Here is a 12,719-nt window from a genome sequence, read left to right on the forward strand (position 1 = left end):
TTTACAGATAGCAGTGTACCGTTTACATTTTGTAAAGTGGATGGAAGTTCAGAGGCAGGGGTGCCCTTGGTTGATGACTGTCTCGTTCTCATAGCTGCAGCGGATTGGTCCCGAACCGATGCTAATGCAGTGTTAACGTCAGATTTAAAATTGGAATAAGAAACACTTCTAACGGCATAAATAAATCAAATAAGTATGGCGGGCGGGACATTTCTTGTGCAGCGAGCGGGCTAATTCATTGTTGTAAACTTGAAATGTCGTATATTGAAGCCGTCCTGAACCAAAGACCCCTTGTACAGTACATTAGTTTTTCATTCATTCATTCATTCATCTTCCGTACCGCTTGATCCTCACTAGGGTCGCGGTAGTTTTTCATTTCAAACAATTATTACATGCTCCCTTCTTTCCAACATCATCTTGAAATGACTGAAATTGATCCTGTTCCTAATTTGATTTTCATTAAAAAATTTGAGGATCCACGTTTTTGTCTCTATGTATTGTATTGTATTGTATTCATACGCCCTGTAACCTGATAACATGATAAGGTGTCCACTGGAGTAACCGCCGTCCCTGAAAGGGATAATTATACCTCACTGTAATTATGTCCTGTCCGAGCAATTGTGTCGGACTGCACCGTGTGATCCTGAGGCGTTTATAATATTTTGGGGAATGCCATTTGAAATTTATGACGCAACTTTAAGTGGAACGGGCTAATTAGCTTCACGAGGAACATAAAACACCTCCATACGAAAAACATATTTGAGACACTTAATCAACATCGGATTTTAAGAGCCCACAAAAAAAAAAAACAAGCGAGAGATTTACATCTTGTTACGTGATCAAAAATTCCCAAGGGTTGAAGAGAAGCCTTTTTTTCGAGAAGAATTCCACCTGTCATGATTTATGATTCAGTGATTTAAGTACCGATGTGTTGTTTGGATCTTAAGCAGCCGTAAAGTGCAGTGACCCATGGTTCTCTGTGTCTCAAACAGAGAACGTCTGTTTCTGCCTTTCAGTGTCATCCTCCCCTAATGGGACAGACTGTGATTTGTGTGTGCCTTTACTGCAAGGCACACCACTCGGTGTGCCGCCAGGGTATAAATTCATGACAGCTAAATTACCTAGTAGTTAATCTAACAGGAAACTAACATCACTTTCAACTAACAGGAAGAACTTGGTGCACTTTTGATCTTCGAGAGAAAGAACCGGGGGAGGTAAGTGAAACCGCTTGATGTTACAGATTGTTTTTGCCTTTTTCATTTTTGAGCAGGGAAAGCTGGATGAGTGGAGCACATTTTTTTTCATGATTAAAATGACGAACCCCCAAATTCTGTTGTGCCATTACAAGCATCAAAACATTACATTGACTCACCTTGCTTGCACCAAAGGCCCAAAAGATCATAATGCCCAATGATTTATTTGACATTTATGTACACTGGCAAAATGTATGACATTTTGGATGAAGAAAATACTAATAACTGAATAAGGACCAACTCATTATCGTCTTTATTGCTATATGCTGTTTAACATGCTTTGTCTGATCCTTCATGTGTCTTTAAATACAAAATAAATCCATCCATCCATTTTCTTAGATGCTTATCCTCACAAAGGCATGCTGGAGCCGTCCCCAGCCGTCTTTGGGCAGTAGTTCCCAGCCAATCACAGGCCACACAGAGACGAACAAAACATCCGCGATCACACTCACATCTAGGGACAATTTTTAGAGTGTTCAATCAGCTTGCCATGCATGTTTTTGGAATGTGGGAGGAAACCAGAGTACCTGGAGAAAACCCACGAAGGCCCGGGGAGAACATGCAAACTCCACACAGGAAGGCCTGGAATCGAACCCTGCACCTCTGCTCTGTGAGATGGGCATGCTAACCAGTAGACACGGTGCCATCCCAATACAATACAATATATCTTTATTTATAATGGGGCTCATCTTACAATTTCTGCCAGGTTATTCAAACATATAGTGTGAGCATGACTTTGTAATGTTCTCTCATTTAATAAATAAAAATAGGTCAGCATTTCAAAATAAAAGCGAGTCGATTAAAAAGTGAAATGTGCACATGTGCAACTCAAGTGCTTAACTTAAAAATGAAAATAAAGGAAAAGTTTGAGTTTCCTCGGTTTTATTTGGTAGTGATGGGGAAATGGAGCTTCAAATTTGCTTCATGAACCATTTTATTTTGTTTATTTATTTTACTCCTCTAGATGACACTCTCTGTTCAAAATTGGGCTGAAGCTCACAGACTTGCAACACAATCTTCCACGTATAGACGAATAATCAATTTCTGGGTGTAAAAAAGCCGCCGGCCGATGTTAGGTTCAACTGGCCTCCAGATGAACTGGCTCAGGCTTCAACCTGTGGCCGTTAAGGAAATGTCAGTCCAGTAATTTTGTGTTTTCTGTCTGCAGATTCATCACAAGATGCATTGAAATGATTTAACTGCATGCCTGTTCAATTCCTCAATAAGCACGTGTAACAAAATGTTTAATTTACAACTCCGGACTGGCTGCACGACAGTGTAAAGAGAGTAAAAATTAAAAAATAAAATGAACGTGGGGTTCGAGTAACGCAGTCATCTCGGTCCGTCTTTTATAATTAGCATTAAAAAAGTGAAACCATTTAAACGTGAGAAGTAGAAGAAGAATGAGAAGCCCTCCGATGCCACCCGTTGGTCACAAACAGAACAATCATGACATGTTTGAATTTTTAAAAAAGCAAATGCACTGCAGTGCCGAAAGAAAGAGCCTCATATCTTCACGGCAACTTACTTTTTGGCTATTATAATTACTCGTTCTCACCAAGACGTGTATCCTGTATTGTTTCATCACAAGTTTAGGTCCGACATCAACAATGAATATTCAGTCTACAATCAACAAAGAAGTCTTCATCCCCCGTAATGAGCGGATGCTGGTGGCAGTGGAGGTACAGAGGAGAATAAAGAAGAGAATATCTTTCTTTTCCCCTGGATCCAAAGGAGACTATGCAACATTCATTTGTGTTTCAGGTGCAAATATCACTTTTTGACTTTGTGTGTGTGTGTGTGTGTGTGCGTGTGTGTGTGTGTGTGTATGGAAAATAGAAACAAATCTTTGTTTTCCCAGCCTATCTTTTGAGGAGAAAAAGTGCATTTTTAAACTTTAAAAGTGATTTTTTTAAATATTGTGAAATTTGCAAATCGGAGCATTCTGTTTAGATTTCACATTCAAACAGTGTTTCAATTGTGCTTGCCGTGCGTAAATATTGCAGCTGATTAACTCCACCCATCTATTTTCTTTCCCCCGTGTACATCTGTTTGTTTTCCATCAGTTTACATTTTTCCACAACCTCAATTCATCGGAATTTAGTTGTCAGCAGTTAACGATAGTTTATGCTTTCTGTTTAGTGACCAACACAAGGCCGAACCAGCTCCTCATTTCAAAGGTGAAGCAGTTTAGCGGTTCCTTGGCCTTCACAAGGACATCACAGTGGGCGGTGGAGCAGCTACGGCAGGTCAATGGCATTAACCCCAACAAGGTCAGCATCTCAGAAAGAATCAATCAAGATATGCCCTCGAAGCGTATCAAGAGTACTTGCTTGCTAACAGGTTATCCACTCTCCACTAGGACAGCCCCGAATTTGACTTGGTATTCGTCAATGCTGTGGATCAGTGGGTGGCCAGCTCAGCGGCAGAAAAGTGCATCCTTGTCCAGATTCTATATCGTGCCTGCCAGACCTACTGGGCGGGAAAGGCGGGAAGTCTGGTCAAGGCGGGTCGCCGGGGTTCCCACCAGGATGGGGGGGCTGGTCCGATGGATTCCTCACCGGGGCCTTCATCCGGAACAGTAAAAGGACGACGGAAAAGCTATGTTGCACCCAGACCACCGGATTTCATCAACTGCCCATCCAAACTTACAGGAGGTACTTTGTCATTGAATTATCACATTCCATAGCATTGTGCATATCTTTTAGGCCATCACTATCCTTTTTCGTATTTATTGGCCACTCAACCAATACAGAAAAATGATCACGTCCTTGCGTTTTACCCTTTCATGCACCCTGTAACCTGATAGCACGATAGGCTGTCCACTGTCGTGACCGCTGTCCCTGAAAGGTTTAATTTCCTGACCCTGAAGTAGTAGAAAATTAAATGCTGCTGAGCGTTAATGATAAACTTAAATGAACAGGTTCACTGCAGGACCTCAAAATGTTAGCAAGAATACCTCTAGCCCTAGTCGAAACAAAGGACTTCACACTTATAATAAAGCGCAAATATTCATTAAAAAATTTGCTCCAAACAAATGAGCGAGTTCACTTTTGCTTTTCCAGGTGGTGTGGCTAACTGAAAATGTAAATAAACATTCGTTTGACGACAAATGAGAAAAGTATTATTGCTAACACTGTTACAATTTCTTATGGTAATGCTTTTAAACGTTTAGCCCCATAGTTCCTACTTCCTTTGACTGACTGAAGGCCCATTTATTGTATTGGAAGTTTGAAGCTAGCTTGCGTTCTTATGCTGTGAATCAATTGAGAAGAGCTAAAATATCAGTCGTGGTAAGCAAAGCACCTTTTCTCATGCCATCGGCCATCTTTGTATGCGGTGGAAAAAAACGGCCAAGTCAAATTGATGACTTATAAATGATTTCGGACAAACACACATTCTTGATAGTCTGAGAACAGAAGCAAAAAGACAATGACATGCAGCAACGGTGGAAGAGTTGCACAGAGATTACAATTTGACCCAAAAAATGACTCGGGCATTTAATTACGCTCACAATATTTGACTGCTAGCAAAGAGATGCAGTTAGCAAAGGTACCAAGTGTATTCTTTGTAATTGTTGTCTTCAATAATTTTAACTTACGTGAAGGTTTAGTGTTATATGACCTCAGTTCATTCTGTGGTCATTACAGAATGGCCAATACAAACCAAATCTAATGGGGGCCAAATGCCGCATGCGATACTGTATGCTATTTTCACCTTCAGTTGATATTTGGAGTTTAAAGTATCTTGTTTTTTTGTTTTTTTTCGTGACAGATTCTTCCTCAATGAATCTGTTCCTCTACCGCTGCAAAGCCTTCTTTAATCATATGAAAAAGAAGATGGTTGCAAACCAAAGGAGCCCGGAGAATAGAGGTAGTAGATTTTTACTGGAAAGAGCAACAAGTTAGTGTCAACTCTTTCTGTTGTGTTATCCAGAATTTGTCTTTTTGCATGTTTTTTTTTGGTCTGCTGCCCATTGTTTATTCTGTGGCCCTCTCCATCTGAAAGGCATCTTTGTGTTCTATGGCGGGGGGTGTCACATGAGTGCTGAGCAACAATACAATGCAATACAATGGCTGGTGCTGATGGGAGGGATAGGAAGGACCACGGCGCACCACTGAACCCACAGACAGAGGCACTGTAATTAATGGGAGACGTGCCAGGCAGCAAGACAGCAACAAGTCCCACTTCATTTGTACTTTGTGCTTCATTACCTCAAACAGTCACGAGTAGTCGGAACCGAAGGCCCGTCTAATTTCCTCAGTCAACTCCAGAGTTACTGCTGTGTCACTTAGGTTGAAAAGTTAAATTACCCGCGAGAACACTTTGATACTTGAAATTAACCTGCGAGTACAGCTGCTGCATTTTGGTTTCTTAGTTTCTTGGTTTGCTTTTGGTGGAACTTTGTGTGGAAGCCAATCTTGAACAAATATATCGTTGAGTTGCAGTTGGCTTGATTAATTTTCAGTCTGTTCAGGATCCGGAACAGAATCTGACTCTAAAAACGTGGACTCAGATGGACTTCAACAAAAAGAGTTTATTAGTGCTGTGAAAAGACAAGAAGACGGTCCAAAACGCAAACAATACAAAACCGAGACTACGCTTAACAGCGAGAATACTATGAAGAATGCAAAAATGAGGCTTGGAAAATACTAGCTATAGAATTCAACAGTTGTCTACAACATCATGAACAAGGTGAGGAATAATCTGACAGACATGGCAATTTGAAGTCCTGAAATATTTGACTGATTATGATTGGCAGCAGGTGTTCAGGCCGGAGGGGAGGCCCTCCTCTGCCACCTACTGGAAACACACAAAAACAGAATCATGCCACAGTCATTGATACAGTAGTCCCTCGTTTATCGTGGTTAATGGCTACCAAAACCACCCGAGATAAACGAAATTAACGATTAAATGTAATATTATATAATATTAAATATAACGATGGGCAGCCCGGTAGTCCAGTGGTTAGCACGTCGGCTTCACAGTGCAGAGGTACCGGGTTCGATTCCAGCTCCGGCCTCCCTGTGTGGAGTTTGCATGTTCTCCCCGGGCCTGCGTGGGTTTTCTCCGGGTGCTCCGGTTTCCTCCCACATTCCAAAAATATGCATGGCAGGCTGATTGAACACTCTAAATTGTCCCTAGGTGTGAGTGTGAGCGTGGATGGTTGTTCGTCTATGTGTGCCCTGCGATTGGCTGGCAACCGATTCAGGGTGTCCCCCGCCTACTGCCCGAAGACAGCTGGGATAGGCTCCAGCACCCCCGCGACCCTAGTGAGGATCAAGCGGCTCGGAAAATGAATGAATGAATGAATATAACGATTAAATATCAATGAGTATCCCACTTGATAAGACAGAAAAAGATACACAGCCAATCAACATGGCTTGACATCTTCTCAGACCCCCCCCCCCCACCCCACATGTACTGTACAGTGAAACTCCTCTAGAACGAAACCTACATGGGCGAAAATACCCTCTTATGTGAAAAATCTTCATGCATGAACACAATTCCCATTCTCCTGCCCCCCATATGACGAAAAACCCCCTGTTGCGTTATACGAAATCATTTTCTCTGCTCCAGCTTCACGAAGACATTCACTACAACAAAGTCTTATCCAACAGCGATCTCTACTGCTTTGTTCGAAAAAAGGCAATAGCAACCACCACAAAGGTTTACATAGTGAACGCTGTTTATTTCGGTCACAGCTGTGAGCTTCCTGGACTCAACATACTCATGGCTGCGCTGCCATTGGCTTACCGAGCATCATCCTGGCCTCCGATTGGCCAAGAGGGAACTCACTGTCTATGTGTGTAGACTGAAGCTAGATCCCTAGCATCCGATTAGCTGCTCGGAGTAAATTGCTTATGGCTCGACGGACATTCAAATAAAGGAACGTTTCCTCGAATGCTTTACTTGTTATCATGCTAAAAACACCCAAAGGACGCTTCGTAGTCCTCGATGGCCTTAGTTAGCTCTCGAAGGCTAAAAACCTTAGGCTAACTGGAGCGCTTCTCTCTCGCTCTCCAGTTAGCCTAAGGTTTTTAGCCTTCGAGAGCTAACTATGGCCACCGAGTACTACGAATTGTCCCGTGGCTGGCTTAAATGTTAATTGCATGCCAGGAAGTATTTGTTATTGCTAGATTCATACAAGGATGGACGTTGCATTGCTAAAATAGCTACAAAACAGACCTTTCAATGTCAAACAGCTAAGACAAGAAGATCTCTGATGCTGGGAGAGAGGGTAAACGTGATCAAAATAAAAGACGGAGCAAGGAAAATAAAAGACATTATCCAAGAAATTGATGTAAGTGAAGGTGAATGTTGATCGTAAATTTTGCAATTTCTTTCCCTTTTTTTCTTTCTACACGGACAATATGAAGTGTCAAATAAGTGTGTGCTCATACGTATGCACTATTGGAATAAAAATAGAGTACACATACGTTTGTGTGTGCGTGTACACATACGTTTGTGTGTGTGGGTTGTGTGTGTGCTTACATCTGAGATCAATTTTGCTACAGTGAAAGACCCCCTGTTGTGAAAAATGTCTTGCTGCAAACATGATTTCGTTGTAGAGGAGTTTCACTGTATACTGTATGTTGCTATGTGACTCGCTGTTGCTTTGCTTACTTTCACTGTTTCTTGCGGAACGTTTGCAGACTTTTTGCGGAGTTCAAAAAAAAAAATTTTTTTAGGAATATGTTTGAAAAAATCCACGATGCACTGAAGCCGCGATAAACGAACCACGAAATGGCGAGGGATCACTGTATTGTCAAATCTAATTTGTATAATTTGCTGCTATTCACTGATAACTATTAGCAATGTGAGAATCGATTTAAGTAACATGAAGCACCGCAGGAAGACACCGTCGAAGTAGTGGACCCCCCTCTTCAATATCCGCCCCCATTGTTCGATGCGGAATCCTCCAAAGCGTCGCCTCCAGCAAAATAGCCCACCTCAGATCGTGTCCTCGTTAGTCAGTTCCTTACATTGTCACCAAGGCCCCATTCCAAGCAGAGGAGGAGACTTTTATTTTCTGAAGCTCCCCCTAAATCCCAGGCGAGAAAAACAAATCATGGTGCCGCACTTGCCCTCCCCCGTTAGAAATTTTATCCATCTTGTTGGCGGAAACCAATCTTGTAGTTACATTTTACGCCACCAGGTGGCGGCCAACCACCAGCATGAGGCACGTCAATGGAGCAAAGGCAAACAAACTACGCAATCCTCACAGAATAAGAAATGTATTGAAACAGCGTGTTTATATTTGCTTGGAAAAACATAAACATTGACGGCAAGTGTATAAGTAAGAAAAGCAAAGACATGCTGCGTATATGTAGTACAGTACCTCAAAATGTTTTAATGTGTTCATAGTCAAAATAAAAATATTTCCATTCTCATTTAGGTGTACGAAATCGATGATTTTAACAACAATTGTGTACAGTATTTGGAAATTAAAAAGTTGAACCCAGAAATGTATTATACATTACACTACATTTTTCAGCGACTTTCAAAATGTTCAAATATGATCACTACCTGCAAATATGGAGTACCGGTAATTATTGGTATTGGATACTTTACTTTTCTTTCATTCCGTCATTCCATTGATATTAATTAAAGCTGTTCATGGTTTTCTACATAGTCCATCAGATGAAAGTGGCTCTGGGAGAGCGTGGGCACAAACTATCTGCGGCTGAAGACAAGACAGTCGGGCTGGTGCACACAGCCCAGCAGCTTGCAGACATTGCTCATAAGGTAAGTAAACAACCATTTGATTCCAAAATTCCAAAGGACTAAAAAAAAAACTAAAAAAATCAAGATAAGAGCAAAGTGTACACTGGAAATGTCAATGCCAGTGAAAGATTTGAATACCAGTACACAATACTTATTAGCGGTTAATATATCAGAGCAAATTATTACAGTGGTTCTCTATGACCTGAACAAGAAAAATGAATGTAGAAAATGGATTGGTGGGTCATTTTTGGAACCAATAAATGTTTGGGCAGAGAAAAGTAATAGCTGACCTATCTCAAATTGATACATAGCTGAGATGCCTTGAAAATGAACACCTAAGCGCTTAGTTTGCAGGCTAGCAAATTACGACTTAATGGTCTACTCTCCGAGCAATCACTCAACAATGCTCACAATGATTTGAATATTTGTTATACTGAGTATGTCATTTTCATGATTCCACTATCTATTTCAGATGGCCCTGAAACATGCAAAATAGCATCTGACCGGGCTCCTCCAGGATGAAAGAGATAAATAGAGAGTGGATGAAGTCCCCGCATATCCCTAATTGCTTCCTAAAACTATATTTCAAGAAGACTAAGGATCTGTACGCTGCCACTTGGTTCGTGTGTTCATGATTACATCTTTTAATACATGTTCATACTTAAAACACAAGACTATGGTGCTTATACTAACGACATACAGTATATACATTAAGATATCCTTTTATTTAAATCCGTTGCCAGCCATCAGATGAAACTTGTTTTGGTCAGTTGTGTTTGCATTGAAAGCACCTAACGCAAATGTCTGCATGTTGTTATCCCAACTCATGGTTATGTGTTGCGTGTAAAATTGTATTGTGCCTTCCTTGTCTTTGTCCGTGTTCTTTGAACACAAATCCATCAGTCTTGTTCGCTTAGTCTTCGTGTCTATGTGTCTTACAAGATGTGTCGTCTATGAGAATTGAAGAAAGAACGTTCAGGTATGTTGAAGTCGAGGCCCAATTGGAAGATCAGCAAGTGTGGAAAGTCGGTGTTCAAAGTTCAGAAGTTGAATGTGTTAAAAAAAAGATTACTTTTTAAGCATACTGGTGCTACACGTTTACTTCACGTAGGGTATTACAACTGTTTAATGGTTATTGTTTTGTTCGCTACATTTAGGTTTCACTGAATGGAAATCATACGTCTCAAAGTACAGCCACATTATTTAAAAAATAAATAATACAGTACCGATACTTGACTTGTTCAGCATTGCTTCTGTTCTGGTCCTTGAACCATTTGAACTCGATGGTAGGCAAACTGCAAGAAATTTATTGGTGTTCATCAACGTTTCTTTTCTTGGTCTGGTCGTGACTAAATCCTAAATGTGAGGCGTACCTTTCTGGATTTGGTGGCCTTCATCGTACAATTCATGACCCACTGAATTTGGGGTAGAAATCCCAAAAATAAAATTCCATAACGTGAAAATTTAAATGGAAGAATTTCAAAAATATGTTTTGTTTTTATTTGATAAATACATGAAGTTAAAATATGTATATTTTTAATTCTAAACATATCGCAAGAAAATGACTTTTCGGGTCATTTTTTACCCACTTATGCATCTTGGTGCATGATGAAATATCATTTTCCATTGGGGATTCTTTGAGCGATTATTTCAGCAAAGCAGCACACGACAGTAGTTGCATACCTGCATCTAAGCACCTTGTTATGGTTCATGGTAATTATTGACAAATAAAATACCTAATAAATCAATCACATGCTATAAATTGCACCAGTCAAATCTATAATGTTCAACAACTTGCCAAATAGTTTATTTCCATTTATTTTTTTCTCCTGAATGTCTCGTACTTTGTAACCCGCTTCGTTTAATCACATACATATCACTTTCTTTTCCGCGATCATTACTGTTCCTCTTCATTTGGACGCCATGATCTACCTGACGTAAATGTAAATTAATGAAATTAAAAACTTTCGTAATTCCAGTCAAGCTCACTGCAGTTAAGAGTCACTTGTCACCGGTTTGGATCCAATGATAGAAATCGCGGACACACTTATTCCGTCGTATCGAGAGGGATCTGCCGGGGAGTTGGCGCTACTGCGGGCTTCCGTATGGCTTCCGGAATTTTCGTTGTTATGAATCGATCATTAATGTAATACAGTAGTAGAAATGCCTACGTTTTTTAATATCTCGGGAATTTCCGTTTCGACAGAGGTCTGCAGGTGGTAGATCAGATTTCTCCCTCTATCTCTCTCACTCTCTCTTCGTCTTCCCCTCCCTCCCTGTGCTCTGCAACGTCAAGTAACTGCGCCACCTGGTGATGGAATGCCTGTCATTACAAGTCCAGATGAAATGAATGCAATCATTCACCTCGAACCTTAATTGTGTACCAACCTTCGGCGGGCTGGATTAAAAAGACCAAGGGGCTGGATCCGGCGCTTCAAGAGGGGCGGGGATGCCACTGACAGGACCTAGGTAGTGCAACATGTAAAGAGCGGCATCACAGTTAGTTTCAATCACGGTTCGTTCCGTTCGCGATCGGCAGTTTAAATAGCGTGTAAAGCCTTTCTGTAACAGTGGTGTCTTTTATTTAGTTATTTTTGCACAGTCGTCACGTTTGTGCGGTCGCACTAGAACAGGGGTGCCCAAACTTTTTGGACCGAAGATCTACTTTTCGATCAACTAACCTCCCGGGATCTACTCTTACCGGGACGCACGCGCACACACACAGACACACAGACGCAGACGCAGACGCAGACGCACACGCACACACACATACACACACACACACACACAAACACACACGCGCACGCGCACGCGCACGCGCACGCGCACGCGCACGCGCACGCGCACGCGCACGCGCACGCGCACGCGCACGCGCACGCGCACACGCACACGCACACGCACACGCACACGCACACGCACACGCACACGCACACGCACACGCACACGCACACGCACACGCACACGCACACGCACACGCACACGCACACGCACACGCACACGCACACGCACACGCACACGCACACGCACACGCACACGCACACGCACACGCACACGCACACGCACACGCACACGCACACGCACACGCACACGCACACACACACACACACACACACACACACACACACACACACACACACACACACACACACACACACACACACACACACACACACACACACACACACACACACACACACACATGCACGCCATGATGAGAAACAGCTTGAAACTGAGGCATGCGATGCACTTTTGCAGCCTGTTAACTATCGTAGCTCACACGTACAGTTTTAAAGGTTTAACTTTAAACGGTTGTTGTTGTTTTTCTCCTCGACACTCCTACTTGGGACCTGTCTTAGATCTACCGGTAGATCAGGATCTACCTAATCGGCACCCCTGCACTAGAATGTTTGTTTGAACCAAGTAATTTGCGTTACAGCTGGAGTCAATAATGTCGACACTTCACTTCCGGGTTTGGCCGTTGGGATTTGTAGTCCTTTTGCTCGATTCCAGTTCATCTTCCTAACCGCTTGATCCTCACTAGGGTCGCGGGGGGTGCTGGAGCCTATCCCAGCTGTCTTCGGGCAGTAGGCGGGGGACGCCCTGAATCGGTTGCCAGCCAATTGCAGGGCACACAGAGACGAACAACCACTCACCACACTCACACCGAGGGACAATTTAGAGTGTTCAATCAGCCTGCCATGCATATTTTTGGATTCCAGTTACGTTTGCTGAATGCTT

The 12,719-nt window shown here is 42.2% G+C and overlaps 1 protein-coding gene across 2 annotated transcripts; it reads left to right on the forward strand.

Annotated features, from left to right (window-relative positions):
* The first annotated feature begins 1,029 nt into the window (after positions 1 to 1,029).
* On the forward strand, positions 1,030 to 10,212 carry stxbp6l (syntaxin binding protein 6 (amisyn), like). Of its 2 annotated transcripts, XM_052052216.1 has the most exons (8): positions 1,030 to 1,214; positions 2,850 to 3,017; positions 3,396 to 3,526; positions 3,616 to 3,910; positions 5,028 to 5,126; positions 8,890 to 9,002; positions 9,454 to 9,500; positions 9,592 to 10,212. In XM_052052216.1, the coding sequence occupies exons 2-7, from the start codon at positions 2,864 to 2,866 to the stop codon at positions 9,475 to 9,477; spliced, it is 816 nt and encodes a 271-aa protein (XP_051908176.1). In that variant the 5' UTR covers positions 1,030 to 1,214; positions 2,850 to 2,863; the 3' UTR covers positions 9,478 to 9,500; positions 9,592 to 10,212. The 2 variants fall into 2 exon arrangements, with proteins under 2 accessions (XP_051908176.1, XP_051908175.1); XM_052052215.1 differs by lacking the exon at positions 1,030 to 1,214 and having other exon boundaries at positions 2,825 to 3,017.
* Positions 10,213 to 12,719: the final 2,507 nt, after the last annotated feature.

The sequence above is a fragment of the Hippocampus zosterae genome, chromosome 19 (assembly GCF_025434085.1).
Source record: "Hippocampus zosterae strain Florida chromosome 19, ASM2543408v3, whole genome shotgun sequence".
NCBI lineage: Eukaryota > Metazoa > Chordata > Actinopteri > Syngnathiformes > Syngnathidae > Hippocampus > Hippocampus zosterae.

What these genes read in the sequence shown, in the direction of transcription:
- stxbp6l (XM_052052216.1), top strand. Translation starts at nt 2,864, where the DNA reads ATGAATATTCAGTCTACAATCAACAAAGAAGTCTTCATCCCCCGTAAT. An exon ending in AACATTCATTTGTGTTTCAG is followed by an intron (nt 3,018 to 3,395) that starts GTGCAAATATCA and finishes CTTTCTGTTTAG; the next exon opens with TGACCAACACAAGGCCGAAC. An exon ending in AAGGAGCCCGGAGAATAGAG is followed by an intron (nt 5,127 to 8,889) that starts GTAGTAGATTTT and finishes TTTTCTACATAG; the next exon opens with TCCATCAGATGAAAGTGGCT.